At 37.2% G+C, this 17176-nt stretch overlaps 3 protein-coding genes and 1 long non-coding RNA gene across 6 annotated transcripts; 2 read left to right on the top strand and 2 right to left on the bottom strand.

Moving 5' to 3' along the window:
- Positions 1–934: 934 nt before the first annotated feature.
- Positions 935–4688, top strand: RpP0 (ribosomal protein P0; the record flags this gene model as incomplete). Its single annotated transcript, NM_001043658.1, is given in 7 exon segments — positions 935–1025; positions 1196–1290; positions 1402–1638; positions 2011–2167; positions 2970–3094; positions 3883–4119; positions 4454–4688. Coding segments are annotated over 6 exon segments (951 nt in total). The 5' UTR covers positions 935–1025; positions 1196–1236.
- Positions 4689–5855: 1167 nt separating this feature from the next.
- On the bottom strand, positions 5856–10009 carry LOC101744972 (protein arginine N-methyltransferase 9). Of its 2 annotated transcripts, none has more exons than XM_038015861.2 (2): positions 9695–10009; positions 5856–9617 (listed from the first exon to the last, which is right to left on the bottom strand). In XM_038015861.2, the coding sequence occupies exon 2, from the start codon at positions 9601–9603 to the stop codon at positions 7324–7326; it is 2280 nt and encodes a 759-aa protein (XP_037871789.1). In that variant the 5' UTR covers positions 9604–9617; positions 9695–10009; the 3' UTR covers positions 5856–7323. The 2 variants fall into 2 exon arrangements, with proteins under 2 accessions (XP_037871789.1, XP_021209000.2); XM_021353325.3 differs by having other exon boundaries at positions 9699–9967.
- A 1924-nt stretch (positions 10010–11933) lies between these two features.
- LOC101737134 (uncharacterized) lies at positions 11934–15003 on the top strand. Its single transcript, XR_210155.4, has 2 exons — positions 11934–12157; positions 12923–15003. It is a non-coding gene; the product is annotated as an uncharacterized LOC101737134 (long non-coding RNA).
- A 71-nt stretch (positions 15004–15074) lies between these two features.
- LOC101738197 (RCC1 domain-containing protein 1) lies at positions 15075–16790 on the bottom strand. Of its 2 annotated transcripts, none has more exons than XM_012697419.4 (2): positions 16651–16790; positions 15075–15687 (listed from the first exon to the last, which is right to left on the bottom strand). In XM_012697419.4, exons 1-2 carry the CDS (start codon positions 16689–16691, stop codon positions 15228–15230), a joined length of 501 nt encoding a protein of 166 aa, XP_012552873.1. In that variant the 5' UTR covers positions 16692–16790; the 3' UTR covers positions 15075–15227. The 2 variants fall into 2 exon arrangements, with proteins under 2 accessions (XP_012552873.1, XP_004923056.1); XM_004922999.5 differs by having other exon boundaries at positions 16096–16770.
- Between the last annotated feature and the right edge of the window lie 386 nt (positions 16791–17176).

The raw sequence follows: 17176 nt of genomic DNA, 5'->3' as shown, positions 1-17176 counted from the left end.
CCTAAAAGCACCGTTAGTGGATCGGGAGGATCCGAAATGATCCTGTGACACAGGGTTAGTTTAATCGCCGAGCCCTTCTTCGCAAGCGACGGGTTCGACGAGAACGATGAATGGGAATAACAATCATCTACATCTCTCCACTAGATCATAAGGCCGATTACAGTGCTCCACCGACCGTCTGTGCGTACGTCAGTCGCGCTTGTCGTTTATATGAAAATTCATAAATCATTACAGTGCTGGACTGACCGTACGCACGCGCATGTTGTTACGCATTGCGTACGAGGACCGTCGGTCTAGCGCGTCCGCATGCGTGCCGTCAGTCGACCGACGCGCTATGGAAACAAATGAACGCGTTCTGTGTTGCACCGATGGGTGGACCGACCGTACGGATGTGTGTATCATCATCAAAAAAAGCATATTCGTATTGAACGTGGCCAAATATATCGACACCGAGCGCCTAATCACCGAAGTTCGTCTTCGTGAACCGCTCTGGGACAAAGGCCACGTGTTATATAAAGATCGTGATGGCAAGTTAAAGGCCTGGCAAGAAGTATGTGCTGATAATTCATCAAAACTTGATCGTCATTCTGAAATAATTTAAAAAACTTGAACGTTCCTTAAACGTTTTCGAAAATAATAAGCAGCAATTAAACTATTTACAAACGCTTCCCTTTTGCGTACCGACTATACCAATCCGGTCAGATTGTTGGTCAGGAGAGCACTGAATGAAGAAAACTGATGATCGGTTAATGCGTACCGTCAGGACGGAACATACGCACAGACGGTCGGTGGAGCACTGTAACCGGCCTAAGGAAAGATATCTAATCGAAGGAGATCGACTTAAATCGAAGATCGTAATCTAGGATCGATTTTCTGAAAGCTCAGTTCATTCATAGATAATACAGTTTGTTCAAATTTCAAATTGGTTACCCCTATTGTAAAGTAATGTAAAGCCTATTAAGTGTATAATCTATGGTAAAGCCATTTTGAATTTGTCCCGCACGGAAGTCGTGCGTTTTGTCTTGGTGAGTATCAAATTAAATCTGAACAAATATGTAAATTTAGATGATTAAATTCAAAATTAACCAGATAATATTCATTATTAAGAGTATTGTGTAAACCTAAAACAAATATTTTGTGATTAACGTAGTCAGGATCAAAACATACTTTTAAGTAAAACCTGTATCGTTTTCAGTCCTTAAATTTCATCGAAGTCCCTACGCCACACTATCCAGGATGGGTAGGGAGGACAAGGCTACTTGGAAGTCTAACTACTTCGTTAAGATCATCGTAAGTAAATTAATCACATCTAATAATGTCCACATAATATGGAACTGGAAACATGTTTATTGTCAGGTGAAATATACATTTTAATTAGAACATAACTCATTTTAACTACAGCAACTCTTGGACGAGTACCCAAAATGTTTCATCGTGGGTGCCGATAACGTGGGCTCGCAACAGATGCAGCAGATCCGTATCTCGCTACGTGGCTCCAGTATCGTGCTCATGGGAAAAAACACAATGATGCGCAAAGCCATCAAAGACCACCTGGACAACAATCCAGCCCTCGAGAAACTGTTGCCACACATCAAGGGCAACGTTGGCTTCGTGTTCACCCGCGGAGACCTCGTTGAGGTAATGTATTTCAATTAAATTATCTCTAGTGATTAATATAGCATTTCAATAAGTTATCAATAAGCAATTCCTTGAGGTAACAAGAGTTGTGTTCAATCAGGTCATCATTAGTGGTTAGTATAGCAATAAGCCATAGCTCCGCTGTTCCTGAGCTGAACATGAGCAACTGGACACTTGCCTCAGATAGCCTGTATGCCTGCTAAGGCTTATGGCGAAAAATACATCAAATTATATCATATCATAAAAGAGTATCTTATCAAAATGTATGTCATGAAAAATACCAGTTTTATTTAAAATGTTGCGTTTTAAACCTTGTTTCCTTCCAACTAGTGATTTCATTGGTTTTTAAGAAACCTATCATATTTTTATTAGGTCCGTGACAAACTGTTGGAGAACAAAGTCCAAGCTCCAGCTCGTCCTGGTGCCATTGCCCCATTGTCAGTCGTCATTCCCGCCCACAACACCGGCCTCGGTCCAGAGAAGACCTCTTTCTTCCAGGCTCTTTCTATCCCTACCAAGATTTCAAAGGGTAAGATTTTAATACTGTATCTACATATCTGCACTATCAGTAAACAAATTTTAGTATTAAAAAGTATACAAGCTAAAATTGAAACAATATAATATGCGGAAATACTTTTTGCAAGTTTTTCAGATCATGGGGGTTATTTGAGCGTTATAAAAGATGTGTTAATTTAATACTCTTGGGCAAATTTATATAAGGTTGATTACTCATTAAGGAAAAGTATTTTATCCACTAAATGGAATAATTAAATTTCATGTTTTTTTACTACCAATTACAAAACTATTGTATGGTAATGTTGGGATAAACTAAAAAAAAAACACTGTTGAATCAAAAAAAAAGGTTAATTCCATAATCCTATGGCACCTTAAGTTCTATTTACTTTTACATATTCAAATAAACCGAAGTAAAGACCAACAAACCTATAATAAAATTGAAATATTAACTATATAATATAATAATAGCATAGTTGCTTTTACACAACAGTATCATTGTCTGTTCTAAAACCAGTGAGCTTTTTCTATCTCTCTGGCTTCGCTTTCAGACTAAATGAAACTCTTACAACTTATCCTAGTATAATTGTTCCTAAAATGATAATTGTACTGGCATTTGTAAGAAACAAGTCTATTAAAAAAAGGAAATCTCTACTAAGAAAAACAGGATAACATTGCAAAGAAACCATAAAAGGGTTTTGCTGTGAATATTTCAAACTTACAACTCAGAGTTGTTATTGTTAAAAGCTTTGATTATGTCTAATTTATCTATATCTTTGAGTGTATCCAATAAAATTAAGGTTATTTTTATTTTTAAGGTACTATTGAAATCATCAACGATGTACACATCTTGAAGCCCGGTGACAAGGTTGGAGCTTCTGAAGCCACCCTTCTCAACATGTTGAACATCTCTCCATTCTCATATGGTCTTGTTGTTAAGCAGGTCATTATATTTTCATTTTATTTACACATAGCTTATTAATTATATTTGACATTATGAGCTATATTTATACAGGTATATTAATAAAGTAAGCTACAATTATAGGCATTAAATTGAAAATTATGAATACCCATAAACATACCTGATTATATTCAATGTTTTTCAGACACAGTAGTGTGTGCTTATCATTTAGTATACAGCTTTTGTCATGCCGATCTTTCAAAAAGAGTGGACCAGAAATAAATATGTATATGCACACTAGGCAAACCCATTAAACAGTTTTAAATTGTTTAATTTCTTTAAAATGTCTTTATTCAGTGCTAAAAAAATTATACATTTAAAGCAATAACACAAAAAAAATCTGACAGTACAATGTAAATCTTAATGCTTTCTTTTCTTTTTCGTTTGAACTTTCGTTTGATAAATTTACATAATTTAGCAAAAAGAATTACAGTGTAAATATATTTTTCCAGATCAATCCTTTGACACTTTTAATGTTGTAACCACTATTGGACCATTATTAAATAAAATAAATTGGAATTGTTTTGTTGTAATGGTCTATTAATAATATCAGGAATATGTACTTGAATAATCCAAAGTGTTGAGTACAGGATACGAGTATGTCTAAGTATTCTGATAATTTACCTTTGGAACAATAATTGCTGCATTGTAAATTTGAGTCTTTTATTTTAAACTCTTACACTCACAGCATACATGTATTTAGACAAACAATCACTTTTGATGTTATGTTTTCTAGATTAACTTAAATGTTTGTTTTATTTTGCCAATAGGTATATGATTCTGGAACTATTTTTGCACCTGAAATTCTGGACATCAAACCAGAAGATCTCCGTGCCAAGTTCCAAGCTGGAGTTGCTAATGTAGCTGCTCTTTCTTTGGCTATTGGTTACCCAACTATTGCTTCAGCCCCGCATTCCATTGCCAATGGTTTCAAGAACCTTTTGGCCATCGCTGCTGTCACAGAGGTTGAGTTTGAAGAAGCTACCACCATCAAGGAGTTCATTAAGGTAAATTAATTTCGTATTTTATTTTATATAGAAATAAAACAAAAAAGTTATTTTCTACTTGAAAAAAAAAATTCAACATATTTACTTACTGAATGTATGATAAAGATAAAAAGGACATTGAACATGTCTGTTCTAATACCAGGGACTGTACTTTAGGCTGCTCCCTGGCTTCGCTTTCAGACTACATTATAACTTTAAATTTATCCTAGTGTTGTTGATCCTGAAATGATAACTGCACTGGCATTTTGAAGTAACATGACACTACTGTTTTCATTGTTTTTAGTAATGTGAAATGTTGTGGAGATATGACAAATTTGTATTTTATCTTTGACAGGACCCATCAAAGTTCGCTGCAGTTGCTGCCGCGGTGGCACCGTCCGCCGCCGCTGCTCCGGCTGAGAAGAAGGAGGAAAAGAAAGAAGAAAAAGAGGAGGAAGAAAGCGATGACGACATGGGCTTTGGTCTCTTCGACTAGAGCCTGTGCGTAGTAATAGCTTAAGCCAAGCAGCCGGAGTGGACGTCCATATGGCAGCCGGCTTAGGCCTTACACTTCGTTTACAATAAACTTATAAAAACTGATTTATTGTTTACTTTCTTACCTAATCATTAAAGTTTAGTAATAACTCCTTGCTACATTGCCAATGACTCGCCTTTGTCGGCAGTTTATTTTCTAATAAGGACCACTTAACTGAATTGGGTTAAATGCCATAAAATCTTAAATCTGTTATAACTACTCTTGAGATGTGTGCTATTATCACATATGCGTAAAGGCTTTTACTACGACTTTTCCCTAATAAACTGGCGGCATTTGAAAATAAAATTCTACATCTATTTGCATAGCAACAAATAAACAATCGCCGTCGCCCAAAACACGTCACTTCGGATCCTCCCGATTCCCAGTCTGTTTTTTGGCATTCTGTAAGGTATCTGTGGTTTTATACGGTTACATACCATCACCATTCAACGTTTTCAATTGGATAAGCCATTAGATAAAGGAAGAAGTCTATTATTTCAAGGCATGACAAAGGCGAGAGTAGCGTGGCGGTGAAAGGCTTGCGGTTGTCGATGTCAATATGCGTCCGTGACCTACTTTATTAAATACGTAATACGCTGACTATTTATATACTTTGTTTTCATAACTGGGCACTATTTTAGAGTGCCTTAATGCAGTTTTTTGTTAACTTTGTGGACCGTCGCTCATGGACCTCGGCAATGCCAAGTATATAGATTAAAAGTAGTGTCTTAACGAAGTCATCCTCCTCCACTATTATAAAAAGTGCAAGAACGCTCGAGTGGTATTAATACAAAAACCCGATATCGCTATATTCTAATGTACCTATGTTTAATATATATATTGTTAAAAACGATTAATGCAAAGTAAAATCTAACAAACATTTGTTTACATTTTTAAAGTTATAACTAGCTATAGCGAATCCTTTTTTCAGACCGTAGCTAAGCGGCAATGTGACGTAATCGATGCGAGGTGCAAACTTAGCTTGGTCGAGTTGTAAGCAATTTTTTTTTTCGTAGAACCTCATTTAATTAGTAATAAAACCTAAATTATACGCGATTTATAATGTAATAGTAAATAATAATAAATATATAAATTTATATAATTTAATTTTTATATTTTTTATAAATAATAATAAATAGTAATAATATTCGATAAGAACGAGCAATTCAAGTTCAAATATAAAATATCAGAATCTAAGATTATTGTTAACATTAAAACAACATTTCTAGTATTATTTCTACTTTTATTTCATTTCAAATATCATATTGGAAATAATAATAATATGTAATATCTAGTAATTATTAAACGTGGTGTATGTGGATTATAGTGTTTACTCTCTTTTGATGTTAACCTTGAACACCAAGAAGATAGAAAACAAAAGCAATCCTTAAGTAACTTGATTAAGTAACTAAACTGATTGATTATTGATAGTTTTGACATTTATTTTCTTTTTTACTAGCAAGTGTAGCGACTTGCACTAAGTAGGTAAATAAGTTCACATCAATCTCTTGACAGCTAGATAAAGTTAAACCTAACAGTTAATATATCATAATGGGGGATAAACTAACTTTAGGTTACATTAAGCTTATTAATTAGTTTGAGATAAAAAGGTTGACTACGATATGAATCTATTACATTAATCGTGATTTACGTTAAAAATCCACATATTAACATTAAACATAATTTTTTTGGGGCTCTCGTGTGTAACAAGAGTCTTATATTTTTAGTTAATTGATATGATATTAAAAGACAGATATTTGATACCCTTTTCAATTACTCCTCAGGATACAATAAATAATACCTAAGTAAACGTTGATTTTGAGCCGTCATAAAAGTAGTTAAAAAATATATTCCAAAATAGAATGGCACAAAAATCGATCACATTCATTTGGCGAAAGTGCAGGTTTTTTTTTAAAACTAAGATTGACCAGATCTCTGTGTTGCGCTCTTTTTTTATTAATTTAGCCTTTTAGAAATAGTCTTCGATTACCACGAAGAGTCCGAAGAGCGAACTAGGCACCACGTAGACACAACCCATTAAGTGTCTTGCCGGACCTTCCCAGTGGGTAGCCATTCCGATCCGGTGGTAGATTCAGCGAAGCACTGTTCTTGCTAGGGTCGGTGTTAGAAAATGAGGTAGGGAAAAATATAGGTTATTAAAAATACATACATTTTTTCCCCTACCTATTCGCTGGTAGCCTATGAGGCTATTCCAGCTACACCAGAACGGGTAGTTGAGCTCAAGGACTAGACTTGAAAGAATTTCCTAACATCAGCCCTAGCAAGAGCAGTGCTTCGCCGAATCTACCATCGTATCGCAATCGCGACGCATCGAAAAGATCCCACGAGAAACTCAGTGGACTAGAAATACACTGACAAAAACTTAAAAAAAAATTAACTAACTTACGGTTGCCAAACACTCCCTGTATATTCCATTCAATTAAATCATACCAAAATAAGCTCACATTTTACCAATTGTATCATGTACAATGAATCGTTTTAACAATTTCATGGTATCACTACAGAAGTGTGAATGCAGTGTTTTCTAATGTAAGTATTATATTATAATACAAAGATGTAACAACACTGAAGTGTATACAAGGTGCGAACATAAATTAACATTACGTAGATTACCTAAAATCTAAAACCTTTAGATCAATACGTGAGATGTACCGTATATATGGTGTAATTCAAACGGCGGCTGCAGCAGCAGCGGTTGGGAGTGCTGCCGCTTCATCCATGGCATCAGCAGATTCTTCTGGCTCTTTAGGCGCTGCCGGCGGTGGGACAGGCGGTTCAATTGTTACCTTGAATGCGCCTTCGACGTCCGTGCTGCGTAACAGTTTAATTTCTTCTCCACTCTCCAAATTGACGTTCTTAGGCGGCAAGTACAAGAGGCCATCGATGAAACTATCGCCTCTGCCGGTTGATATTTCACACAAATCTTCCATCAGTTCAATGCTATACCAACAGAGTACTGCGTTAGCTTCCCCGCCCTTTTTGACTACCACAAGAGCGGAGTCCGTGACCATTTCTTCGCTACATGTGCCGACCGCCACAGGATCTGTTAGAGCTTCATATTCCAAAAGCCCGAAGTCGATACAGAAATTTTGAGAAATAGAGAATCTGTTCAAATGTGTGGCCACCTTAAAATCGCAGACGTTTTCATCGTAAACTTTATTGTTGATATCTACCCAATGGCTACGGATCACCTGCGCTATCATTCTTATTTCGGCAGGCATGTACAGACCGCCTGGCAAAAGATGGAGATGTTTCAGATGTAGACATATTTCCTTCATACGCAAGTCAATATCGCCGCACAAATCCAAAAAGTTGCCAACTATGGCATGGTATTTGTCTTCTCCAAATACCTCTTGGTCCCATTCATCTCCAACAAGGATATTCACTTTCGAGAGTGAAACTTTGTTAGCTCTAAATACTTTCTTGAAAAAGCGTTTGTCACTGAGAGTTTTAGCAACGCAAATCAGTGATTGAGCGCCCCTTTTAAGCATCTGCAAGCCAAACAACGGGAACGGAGACAAATCAGCAATAGAAATTTGTGACATATCAGTCATTTGACCCAAGTAAACACTGGCCATGCCAATACATCCCATCACAGCGTTAATAAACTCTGCGTCATTCAAAAATCTGAGAATCTCAGGGGAAATCCGAACAATGTGAGAGTTAGAATCTTTGCCTAGTGTTAGTTTTCCTGCATTCATAAAAAAATCCAATTTAATGGTTTCATTTTCTTTGACATGTCGAGGGATATTATCAAAAAAGACTGCTTGTTGCCAGGCGTTAGATCGTTTAGGTGAACGAGGATTTGTAGTCAGAGAAATCTTATCAGACAAATACAAATTGAACCAGCCAATAACAGCATTTATTTCCCCTTTCTCCTTAGTTCGGAATTCGACTTCATAAGGTTCAGTTCTTTTTAATTTCTCCATTAAGTCATCAGGATTGTTGAAATCAACTTTCACGAGAGACTTTGTATCTGTCATGTATACTAGATCCTTATACAGGTGAACATCTTCAGAATCATAGGTTTCGTTGTGGTTCAAAATATGAACATTGAGGTTAGGAATGTTAAGAAGAGTTTTAGTTGATGATTGCAACTGGTACTTCCTAATGAGATCATCACTCTTAACTCCAACAACAAAAAACTCGGCCCTCTTAGGCAAGATTCTACCCACATTGGAAATAAAATTCTCCCAAGCATGAGTTAAAGTTTGCAAAATCTGTTCACCGAACAAACCGGCATCAAACATTTCTGTGATTAAAAGAGACCTTTTACCACCGATGTCTAAGAAGTTCATTGTTGTAGGTACGTTGTTAAGAATGACGATATCTAGAATGCCACTGCCTTGGGTTACGCATTCAGCTAATTGCGTCATAGCTTCAGAAGTATCAACAGCGGTGACAGCAATTGGTTTTAGTTCATGAGCAAACATCGACAATATACCAGTACCAGTACCAAGGTCCAAGACTGTGTCTTTGAACGGCTTGAGCGTGTCGTGAATGGCCTGACGGTATGTTTCGTTGCGTATTTTATCATTCAGCAGTCTATATTGCCAACGGTCAACCAGAAGATTTTTAACAGAGTTTAAATTTTTCTCGGCATTTACCGTTCCGGTATCTAAAAATATCGCATCGTGAAAATGATTCCAAGCTTCGGAGTAAAAGCCGAACTTGTATAGGTATTTTCCGATGTCATTCAACAGGTGAATGTTGGTTGGAAACATTCGAATCGATTTCCCGAAATTATTAAAGAGGTCTTCCATTCTGTCGTCCTCCGCCAGCATTTCGTTCAGTTGGATGATTACATTACGGAATTCGGGCTCGTACCGATTTTTTATCGCTGGACATTTCTCGAACGCCAACATGTACATATCGAATGCTTTACTTAAGCTGTTTGTGGAAGTGAATTGTCTTGCATAATTTATGTACTCCTTCGCCACTTCCTCCATGTTTAAACTAGGTCCTAAAAACGTATAAACCACATCTATAAGTAGTTCGTACATGTATTATTTATGAATGAATTTTAATGAGAATATTTACCTACCGTAAGACTTACTGTTTTACTGTGCACAAAAGGACACAAGTAAAAGATATTTTTAAATAGTAGCCCGAAATGCACAATGAACCGCTTGCAACGATGATTGCTACCGGGCGGTTCCTGTGTATCTACATAGTCGTTAAATATCTACACGTATCTATAATCGTCATACTTCCTCATTTAGTCAAGCTGCTCTGGCTGAAGAGTAACAAAGATAAAGCATAGTCTAAAACGATCAATATGTGTTCAACTCACCCCTGTTTGCCCACCCTCTAAGAAACGTTCCATTCTATGCAGAATGTTTATCATAAATAAATGAATTTTAATATATCAATGGAATTTCGTTTAAAAATATCTTACTACTAACTTTTATTGTAATTTGAAATCAAGAATTAATTAGCAACCTCGCGTTTCTTATTGTCATTATTTTATTAGTTGTTCATGACCATGAAAATTATTAGGTACAGGTAACCCCGCTATAGTACGGTATTTTACAACATGGCTCCAATCTAACACGAAAAGAAAAAAGCTCATAAAACACGGTACTTCTACAATACGAAACGAGATTTTTGTCTAGAATTATTTAGAAAACTACATTATGTGTGTTCATAACACACAATTTATGGGAATGACAGAAATTTCAGTTTTTTATGTATAATAAGTAAAAAAATTAAAACAAGCATAGTTAAGAAGTATCATTCTTTTTTTTTATTGCTTAGATGGGTGGACGAGCTCACAGCCCACCTGGTGTTAAGTGATTACTGGAGCCCATAGACATCTACAGTGTAAATGCGCCACCCACCTTGAGATACAAGTTCTAAGGTCTCAGTACATATAGTTACAACGGCTACCCCACCCTTCAAACCGAAACGCATTACTGCTTCACGGCAGAAATAGGCGGGGTGGTGGTACCTACTAGCCCAAGAGCCCGCGACAGCCAGACCTTCGTTATTTTATAAAAGCTGAAAGTTTCTCTGTGTATGTCTCCAACACAGGTAAGAACGACTCGCGATTATAGAGTTTCGATTGTGGTTACTTGGGCAGGTAACAGGCAGTAAAGGTATATAAAATAGTACCTTAAATTCGTTAAAGTATAAAGGTTTTTTTTTTAATATTTACTCCAGAATATCTTTAGAAATCATGATATCCGTTGCCGGACACTTTTTCCAGTTGTTACCCCCTGCCAGACACCCCTAAACTTTAATAAATTTTAATTATACTTTCGTTATACTATAAAAGCTAAATTTTATATATGTTACTTAGGGACTTATAAAAATATGTTACTCCAATAGCCGGACAGTTTTAATGGTTCTTACATCTTGCCAGACACATTGAGAGCCCGCCGTAGGTGCGAGCGCGAGGTAGCAACTGTTCAAGCGGGTGTGAGCGAGATAGAGTGCTTAGTCTATTGTGATCTTTTACTGCACATCAGCTGTCGTTTATAGGATTTATCCGTTCTAAGCAGTGATATCGAGGCGCTACTCGTCATGGGAAGCTCTGTCATTCTGGCGGGCGACCTAAATTGTAAACACATCAGGTGGAACTCACACACCACAACCCCTAATGGCAGGCGGCTCGACGCGTTAGTCGATGATCTCGCCTTCGATATCATCGCTCCGCTAACCCCGACTCACTACCCGCTAAATATCGCGCATCGCCCGGATATACTCGACATAGCGTTATTAAAAAACCTAACTCTGCGCTTACACTCGATCGAAGTAGTTTCAGAGTTAGATTCAGACCACCGTCCCGTCATTATGAAGCTCGGTCGCGCTCCCGATTCCGTTCCCGTCACGAGGACTGTGGTGGATTGGCACACGCTAAGATCTACTAACGAGTTATGTTAGAGATTCGCTCAAAACTCAATCAGGTATGTAATTATTATGACAAATTATTGTACATAATTTTTTTATTATTCAAATTGTATAATTTTTCTTAATTTTTTACAGAAACTTATTCATCAGTTCAATATCGACGACAATGAGGAAAATTATAAGAACGATTAAATATTTTTCTTTGACATATAATATTTTGTTTGTACTTTATAATATTAAAATAACATTTTTATTTTCTATAATATTGCCATGAACGTAATAAAATAATTTTTTTATTGGATATCTTAAAAGATCACAATAGACTAAGCACTCTATCTCGCTCACACCCGCTTGAACAGTTGCTACCTCGCGCTCGCACCTACAGCGGGCTGTCAATGTGTCTGGCAAGATGTAAGAACCATTGAAACTGTCCGGCTATTGGGGTAACATATTTTTATAAGTCCCTAAGTAACATATATAAAATTTAGCTTTTATAGTATAACGAAAGTATAATTAAAATTTATTAAAGTTTAGGGGTGTCTGGCAGGGGGTAACAACTGGAAAAAGTGTCCGGCAACGGATATCATGATTTCTAAAGATATTCTGGAGTAAATATTAAAAAAAAAACCTTTATACTTTAACGAATTTAAGGTACTATTTTATATTCCTTTACTGCCTGTTACCTGCCCAAGTAACCACAATCGAAACTCTATAATCGCGAGTCGTTCTTACCTGTGTTGGAGACATACACAGAGAAACTTTCAGCTTTTATAAAATAACGAAGGTCTGGCTGTCGCGGGCTCTTGCTCTATACCCGTGCGGACTCACAAGAGTTCCTACCACCAGTTCTTATGTATAATAAGTAAAAGAATATATACAGGCATAGTTGAGAAGTTTCATTCAGAAAAATTACTGTCCTTTTTATACTGGCTTCCAGTTTCATATAACACGGTTTGGCAAACAGGAGACTTTGTAGGAACGCATTTACCGTGTTGTAGAGGAGGGCTACCTACCCATATTCGAAACGTTGAGAATAATCTAACGACAATTAAAAATGAGAGATTAAACCCATATTATACCGCAAAAGTAGTTTAAATCAGAAACCAATTTGTCTCATCCAAAGTTCTGATCCGGGTTATTAAGTCACAAAAGGTTTTATTCGATTCAAACCCGATATTATGTTGATAATGGTTTAGAACTTTAGATGATTTGGTATAGGTATTTTCTCGTTGGCTATCATAGAATGAAAAATATTTGAAAAAAGCTGTATAACGTCTAAAAGGATTCTACCGTCGGTCTACAAATTAAATAATATAAAAAATTATATTACTTAAAAAATACCTAGTTAGTGACTTTGATCTTATGTGTCTAAAATTAAACACAAATTTTAATCATACATACCAATATCATTTTCAGGATGAGATTACTCATTTACAAGTTACGAATAACTCGACTGACGACCAATCAACTAGTCGACCCACTGAACCATGACACACGCTCGGTGGAACATCATTCATTTAACATTTAGCCCAAAAGTATTAATTGTTTTGGTGTTTAGTAAATTTAATTTCAAGATAGTTCAAGCTCGCCATCCACAACATACAAGCCATAGGGTCACTGCGACTGATTGCCAATAAAACTGTAAACACAAGATGCGCTTTATAACCCAAAAAAGACCGTCGTTCGTACATGTACGTGATGTGTTGTTTAAGTGCTTACTGCGAGGTTTTTAACGTTCTCGATAGCGTAAAAGTTACCCCAATTTTGTATGCAGTTGGAACAGCGCCTAACGGCAACATAGGCAATTTTTGTTTTCCTACCTAAGCTGATAGCCTTGAGAGGCTATTTCAGCGTAACCGTGGCTAGTAGGTGAGCTCACGGGGCTCAAACCTGACGGCGATGCTAACACGAACCCTAGCAAGAGCCGTGCTTCGCAGAATCTACCACCGGATCGGAAACGCGACCCACTGAGAAGATCCGGCGAGAAACTCAGTGGGCTGTGTCTGAGAGTTAATTTACTCGTCGAGCCCTTCGTCGCAAGCGACGGGTTCGACGAGAACGGTGACCGGTGCTTGAAGTACCTAAAAGCACCGTTAGTGGATCAGGAGGATCCGAGATGACGTGTTTTGGGCGTCCGCAGGATCGGGAATGTAGTAACCGGCGGCCACGATGAGAGGGTTCTCGTGTCGTGCCGCTTTATCGAAGTGGCGCATCGACACCGACTGCAAATACTTACTAACGGACTCTAAGTCCAGGTCGTCATGGAGGTCGACGTTCCTGACGAACCACGGGGCACCGACGGCTATCCTGCAAAAACGGGATTGAATAATCTGGAAGGATTTTAAGTGAGTGCGGGCCGCGTGAGCGAACACTACACTTGCATAGGTCATGACGGGGCGTATGCAAGTTTTGTAGAGTGTCACCTTATTTCTAAGGGACATTTTACTTCGCCTGCATATCATCGGGTAGAGACGTCCTAAAAAGAAGGCGGCACGGTCGCGTACCGTCTTAATATGGGGGCGGAATGTCATCCTACTGTCGAGGGTGACGCCTAAGTATTTGACCTTCGGGGCCCACGGTATGGGCTGGTCGAACATCGTGATTGAGCGAATGGCGGTGGCGGAGGTGTCGACGCGCCTAGTCGGGAGAGGGATGCTCAACGTGGTGTTCGGAGGGCGACCCCTTTTGAAGAGCACCGCTGTGCTTTTCGTGGGGTTGATATCGATGCGCCACTTCCGGAACCACTGTCCCATGGTGGTAGCTGCGGTCTGAAGTCGTCGATGAAGCAACGCCTTCTTCCTACACGAGTAGTAGATGGCGGTGTCATCGGCGAAGAGCGCCAGATGGGTCTCCGGAGACCGGGGTATATCATTGATATACAAACTAAATAGTAACGGGGAGAGGGCGGAGCCTTGCGGGACTCCGGCTGTGACGTGACGGGGGCGCGAACGCGTTCCTTCGACTCGATATCGGAACGAACGGTTCGACAAGTAAGTAGTCTCGTATGATCAGCATGAGTCTGTCTGGCATGTTATACAGTTTGTATATCAAACCGTTGTGCCAGACTTTGTCGAACGCCTTCGCTATATCGAAGAAGAGGGCTCCTGTCGGGATGGAACATAGGCAAACGATCCCATTCCATACAAATATGAGCTAACTTTTACGCTATCGAGAACGTTAAAAAACTCGCACTAAGCACACTATAGTGTCGAACCTGCGGCATTGGATGTTTGGCGATGCAAAGCGCAGCCAATGACTGCATTTCTATGTTGCCTTTTAGAAGTATAATCCCATTGCGATTATATTTCAATTGGGTCTAACTGACTGATATTAAATTGGCTGGCCATTCCAAATGTTTTTATTTGTTATGATTTTCTTAGCGGTGTTTAATTGTATTTTCTAATAAAAAAATATTTTTTATTGTGCACAATATAATCTAGTTTAGAATTAACATTTTTACATTTTATAAAATACAAAATAAAAGTTTGTGACACGGTCTTAGTCGTTTGGGTTTTCTTTCTGCATGCAAAAGCAGTGTTCAACAACACAAATTTAAACAAAAGTAGAGTTTATTTATGTAATAATATATTATCTACATAATAAGCATAACCCAACACAATATTTTTTTACGTAAATGTGTTACTATCGACAAGTCTATTATAGTTGGACATAATATACTTAACAAAAGTTTTGAAGGGCTTCATAAGTATCTTTACATACATTAATTGCATACAACTACAGTTGTCCATGGTCCACATTTCAGTCTACATGCTTCTTTGATTACACAGACCTTATTGAAGTTTTTTGAGTTTGGATATTGTGGGCATGCTAGTTGTCCATATTTATTTGCACCAGTGGTCCAAACTGAGCCATCTTCTAATAATAATACAGAATGCTTCGAGCCACAGGCTATGTCCTTAATTTGGAGATGAACTTCTTCATTATCATCATATAGATCAACTAACTTTGGTAAAGCATAGCTTTTTAAGTCATTTTCACTTTCCTTTATACCTAATTGACCAGTGTCATTCAAGCCCCAAACATAGAGATCCCCAAATTCACTGAGTGCCATGGAATGCCACCCACCTGCTTTTATTTTAATAATTTTTATTCCAGCCAGGGCTTCAACCTGTGTGGGTGTCTCTAAATTGCTTGTATCATCCTGACCTAGTTGCAATCTCCTAAAAATCATCGTAAAATGTTTTAATTTAACAATTCCATTTTTTTTATTATGAGTACAATAAAAAGGCACAATGGTTTTATGCTTAAAAAAGTTTGAATTTCTTTATTATTAACACTGGTCACTTATTCGAGTTTGTAAAGCTAGCTTCAAGTGGCAGTAATACTGTAGTCTGTAGCCCCTGATCGGTAGGTACCACTTTCCTACCAATTTCTGTCACAGTCAGTTTTAGGTTGGGTCTGTCATTATACTATACAATTGAAAGTTCCACTTCATGTCTTAAGTTCAGTGACAAAATTTACATTTTAACAGCCACCTGACACCGAGTGACTCAGGTACATTGTGATCTTGATCACCAATTGACACAATAGAAAAAAAAAACAGACATAAATATTGTTCTTATCCAAACCTGCCATCTCCCCAAGTATAGACATAACCAGTACTAGTGAGAAGCATGTAATGTTCATAACCACAAGCAACATCAATAATATGTCCATTACAGTGGCTTGTATCTATGTAACTTGGAAGTATTCCGCTATAAACATTCTTGCCTTTAGTAAGGTAGAGGCATGAAAAATTATTAACAACAAGCTTTTGTATCTCATTATCTGTTTTATTACGTTTGGGCGATAATTCAAGAGGCAATTCTCTATCCAAATAAACATTCTTTATGCTATTATCTTCCAAATTCAATATCCAAAGGGCACTCGAATTATTGTGGCCAATAACCAAGTTGTAGTCGTTACCGGCAACGAGTGGCGATTTTCTGCACTCTTCTGGTATATCAATTTTCTTAGCGATTTTCCTACCGTCAAAGGCGCCCAATAAATAAAGATTTTTTCTTAGTTGAAATATATTATATGACCAATTGATTTGCATTAAATTAGCCAATCTAAAGTCAAAATTTGGATCTTCAGATTTAGACATTTTACGAAATTCTGAAAAAAAATCTAGATCATCGAACCATTGATTAAACAAATTTGAGCCTGCAACGTAATACTCCATTGTTGTTGTAAACAATAAACACAGATATTACACAATTACACAATGGTCACATCCATATTAAATGCATCTATGGTCACAATGTGTAATTGTGTATCTATGCACGTCGGCTCTGTAAATTTGGCCCCCCTTTTTGATTTTCAGTTTTTTTTTATTTTTAATTATTTGTTCGTTAATGTTCGAATGTAAAAATTGTCCGTATTACGTAGTAGGTAGCTATTATACTAATCTGTGATTCTATGTTAATAAACGACTCAGTGAATTTAGCCCCTCTTTTTTTGTTAGTCGTTTGTTCGTTAATGTTCGAATATAAAGTGTTTGTTCGTCTTTTATTTATTTATAATTAATTAAACAAATGATCACCGTTAAGTGGGCCCCTTTACTAGATATCTTTATTTTTATCGCTCAGATTTGATCAATTATCGTTTGTTCGATGACTATTGGTGATTGTTCGATCATAAAAACAATTAAAGTCCCATTATTTTATA

The sequence above is a fragment of the Bombyx mori genome, chromosome 15 (genome assembly GCF_030269925.1).
Source record: "Bombyx mori chromosome 15, ASM3026992v2".
In the NCBI taxonomy this organism is placed as follows: Eukaryota; Metazoa; Arthropoda; class Insecta; order Lepidoptera; family Bombycidae; genus Bombyx; species Bombyx mori.
The sequence above is the reverse complement of the archived record's forward strand: the minus strand, read 5'-3'. Positions and strand labels throughout refer to the sequence as shown.